Here is a 4,773-nt window from a genome sequence, read left to right as displayed (position 1 = left end):
AATATTTTAATATTTTTAATATTTTAATATTTTAATATTTTAATATTTTAATATTTTAATATTTTAATATTTTAATATTTTAATATTTTAATATTTTAATATTTTAATATTTTAATATTTTAATATTTTAATATTTTAATATTTTAATATTTTAATATTTTAATATTTTAATATTTTAATATTTTAATATTTTAATATTTTAATATTTTAATATTTTAATATTTTAATATTTTAATATTTTAATATTTTAATATTTTAATATTTTAATATTTTAATATTTTAATATTTTAATATTTTAATATTTTAATATTTTAATATTTTAATATTTTAATATTTTAATATTTTAATATTTTAATATTTTAATATTTTAATATTTTAATATTTTAATATTTTAATATTTTAATATTTTAATATTTTAATATTTTAATATTTTAATATTTTAATATTTTAATATTTTAATATTTTAATATTTTAATATTTTAATATTTTAATATTTTAATATTTTAATATTTTAATATTTTAATATTTTAATATTTTAATATTTTAATATTTTAATATTTTAATATTTTAATATTTTAATATTTTAATATTTTAATATTTTAATATTTTAATATTTCAATATTTTAATGTTTTAATATTTCAATATTTTAATTTTTAAATTAGGTATTTTCCAAGAGTTATGCAGGCAGAAGAAAAACAAAATTTTAAATGATATTAATATTTTTATTTACATAAAACACAACTTTTGCATAAATGTACGTACCTAAAATAAATATTTAATGATTTGAATATTTTAATATTATTATTTTGTATAATATTATATAATATATCTTTAATATTTCAATATTTATTTAATTTAAATATCTTTTATTATTTTAATATTTTAATATGTGTACAACTTCAACATTTTAATCTTTAAATATTTGGAATTGTAGAATATAAGATTTTTTGGAGTTTTAAAATGTTTGGAATTAGAGATTTTTTAAATTTTCTCTCTCTCCCCTCTCTTTCTATTTTCTCGCTCTTCCTGTTCCCTGCTATCTCTCTCTTCCCTTCCTCTCAATTCAACTTTTTCTCTTTCTCTCCTACCCTCTCTCCCTTTCTTTCTCTCCCATATTTTCTCACCTCTCTCTTTCCCACCTTCTCTCTACCTCTCCTACTCTCTCTCCTTCTCCTACTATCTCTCTCCCTCTCCTACTATCTCTCCCTCTCCTACTATCTCTCTCTCTCCTACTCTCTCTCCAACTATATCTCTTATCTCTCTCTTTCTTCATCTTTGCCCCTCTCACTCCCACTTTCTCTCTCTCTTACTTTCTATCTCTCTCTTCCTCTACCCTCATCCTATCTCTTTCCCACATTTTCTTTCGCTCTTCCCCTCCAGCCTTCTCTCACAAACTCCCCCTTTCTCTCCCTTTTCTACTTTCTCTCTCCCTTTCCCATTTTCGCTCTCTTTCATTCCCTCTTCTTCTTTCTTCTTTCCCACTTTTTCTCTCCCTCTCCTCTTCTCTCTCCCACTTTCTCTTTATTTCTCTCTTTCTCTTCGTCTACCCCCACCCATTCACTTTCAGTCTCTCATACACACACGAGCACACACACACACACACACACACACACACACACACACACACACACACACACACACACACACACACACACACACACACGAACACTTTCACAAACGCATACATACACACACCCGCAACGTCCAACCAAATCACAAAAAGATAAAAATTGGTTCGTCAAACTCAAACTCGATACAACTTTTCATTCACACAATCGCCATGGTCGCACAATCTACACGGTTGGGGTCCCCTTTCCAGCTCTTCCGCAAATATCCGTCCCGAGATCCGTCCTCCAGAGCACGAGAGGGAAATGGCGGCTTTTTTAATTCCGCCGGGAGTTGAAGGTTCCGTCCTCCTCCTCCTCCTCTTCCACAAGTACGCGAGCCATGGCAAGGATGCTCCGGGTTCCGTTCTCCGTGCAGAACCGGAGAGAAACTTTTCTTCCTGCACAAAACTTACCTTGCCAAAGTTCCTAAGTTTTCAGCAGCACTGCGGAACACCAACTCACAGCCACGAAATTATTTTGTTTTGACTTGTCAAAACGTGAATCGCAATTTTAGAACTAAAAAAAATACTAAAATTTAGGAATTTTTAAGAAGTACTTCAGTGTTCTAAAAAAATCCTAAATTTTAGGAAGAAAAAAATACTAATTTTTAGGTATAATTTGACAAGCTAGAACATAAGTTCAAAAAATACTAAAAATTAGGAATTTATACCTAATGTCCGTTTTGCGTGTGCTGTTGTTGTTGTTGTTCCATTCTCGTGTCATTTCGATTCAGAAGTTTGTGCAGCCCAAAATACATGAGCCGATTCCAGCAAGGCTTGAGTGTTTTTATTTTTTAAATTTTGAGTTTATTTTTGGAAGTCATTTTGAGTAAAAATGGGCAAAACAAGCAAAGACAAACGAGACATCTATTACCGGATGGCCAAAGAGGAGGGTTGGCGTGCCAGGAGCGCCTTCAAGTTGATCCACCTGGACGAGAATTTCAATATTTTTGAAGGTAAAATTGTTTTGATTAGATTTTTATGTTTTTAAATTAAAATGTATTACCTCCCACCAGGGGTTACACGTGCCGTTGATTTGTGCGCCGCTCCGGGCAGCTGGAGCCAGGTGCTGTCGAAGAAGCTGTACGAATCCCGTGACAAGGACAAGGACGATGTGAAGATTATCGCCGTCGATTTGCAAGCTATGGCCCCGCTTCCGGGTGTGACCCAACTGCAGGGGGACATCACCAAGCTGAGCACGGCCCAGGCCATCATCGAACACTTTGGCAATGATCAGCGCGCCCAGCTGGTCATTTGCGACGGGGCGCCGGACGTTACGGGGTTGCACGACATCGACGAGTACATCCAGTCGCAGCTGCTGCTGGCCGCCCTCAACATCACGACCCACGTGCTGACCATCGGCGGAACGTTCATAGCGAAGATCTTCCGCGGCCACGACACGACGCTGCTGTACTCGCAGTTGCGAATCTTCTTCGAGAAGGTCTCTATTGCGAAACCGGCCAGCTCGCGCAACTCCAGCATCGAGGCATTTGTTGTGTGCCAGCAGTACAAACCGCCAGAGGGTTACGTCCCGCAGATGATCAACCCGATGGAGGACGACGTGATGAAGATTGCGGGTGAGACGGAATCCGAAGTGAACCGATCGATCATCCCGTTCATCGTTTGCGGAGACCTGCGGGGATACGATTCGGACATGTCGTACAGTTTGAATGTAAGAATAAATTACTTTAAGCGTATCTGTGTTTGCTAATAGTTTCTGTTACGACAGCTCAACCCGGAGAAGGAGTACGAATACCGGGATGTGGTGCAGAAGCCGCTGGCGCCGGCGTACAGCGAAGTGCTGGAGCGGATGAAGACCACCTCCTTGAAGCACGACAGCATCAAGGTGGAGTCCGACAAGAAGAAGGATTAGTTTGGAGGTATACTTTAACATTTGTTTGACGCCTTGGCTGCAAGGTGAGCTACCAAACTTTTCGGCAGCCTCAGCAAACTTCAAATCCATACAAATTGCTGCCGGATCTTTTTCCGGAAAAGATCCGGCAGCAAATTTGTATGGTTTGAAGTTTGTGGGGAGAGTCGAAAAAATGTAAACAAATCACTTCGTGCATCGGCCAATTCATTTCAGTAGATGGGGAGATTCCGTTGTTACATTCAATGACTGGGGAAGTTGGCTGTAAATTTCCCATTTTTCAAAGCTATATTTAAATAAATTTCTACATTCGATCATTGAAAATTTTTACGATGTAACTTACAATTAAATTTATGATACTAATTGAGTAAAAGAGATACTAGGTTTTTGGTTTGTCTCATTATAAATTTGCAATCTAATGTACTTTTAAGACCATCAAAAATTTCAAATAAATACCACCTCTTAATGTAGTTGTAGAAAAGATTTCCAAACATATTCATATATCACATCCAATCCATCCATTTTTTGTTAGCCTTGAGAATAAAAAATATAACAACTTCAAATAGAATCTTTAAAATAATAAAACAGAAACATTCTCTCTAAATAATACCTCAATCCTTTAAAAAAAACATGATACGACTTATTATAAACCGGGAACTGTCTCAACAGCAGCATCCGATTGTTTCCCTTTATAAAAAATTATAAACCGTAATTAAATTATAACAATTAAACTTGCTTGAGGATTCCGTGGAGGTTTTCCCTTATCATCTTAAAAAAGTGGAGTAACATCCCTTCCCGTCTTCCAAAACACTTTCACTGAGGTGGATTTTTTTTTTTTTTTTTTTTTTCACTAAAACTCAATTTCCCAAAATACATATTTTTTATTTTCGAGATTTTTTGATATGATTTAGGGGACAAAAATCCGCAACTTTTGAGCCATAGAGAAACATGGTCAAAAAATCTGCCGCCGAGTTATGAATTTTTGAAAAAAAGTGATTTTTGGAAAAAAATCGAAGTTTCATGCAAAAACAAATTTGACATTATTTTTTAATGCAAAATTGAATTTGCAATCGAAAAGTACTTTACAGATTTTTTGATAAAGGGCTCCGTTTTCAAGATATAGCCACCGAAAGTTTGATTTTAGCGAAATATTTGCAGTTTTTCGATTTTTAAAAATATTGACCATGAGTGACCATTTCTAAAAATATTTTTTTTAAAGTTCAGAAAATTTGCTATAAAACTGTCTAAGAGACATTGAAGATTGGACCTCGGGTTGCTGAGATAGAGCCGCTTTAA

The 4,773-nt window shown here is 34.2% G+C and overlaps 1 protein-coding gene across 1 annotated transcript; it reads left to right on the top strand.

Moving 5' to 3' along the window:
• The first annotated feature begins 2,319 nt into the window (after window positions 1–2,319).
• On the top strand, window positions 2,320–3,947 carry LOC120420947 (putative tRNA (cytidine(32)/guanosine(34)-2'-O)-methyltransferase 1). The gene is made up of 3 exons (XM_039584083.2): window positions 2,320–2,563; window positions 2,624–3,279; window positions 3,337–3,947. Exons 1-3 carry the CDS (start codon window positions 2,443–2,445, stop codon window positions 3,478–3,480), a joined length of 921 nt encoding a protein of 306 aa, XP_039440017.1. The 5' UTR covers window positions 2,320–2,442; the 3' UTR covers window positions 3,481–3,947.
• Window positions 3,948–4,773: the final 826 nt, after the last annotated feature.

Source organism: Culex pipiens, chromosome 3 (assembly GCF_016801865.2).
Source record: "Culex pipiens pallens isolate TS chromosome 3, TS_CPP_V2, whole genome shotgun sequence".
Classification (NCBI taxonomy): Eukaryota; Metazoa; Arthropoda; class Insecta; order Diptera; family Culicidae; genus Culex; species Culex pipiens.
The sequence above is the reverse complement of the archived record's forward strand: the minus strand, read 5'-3'. Positions and strand labels throughout refer to the sequence as shown.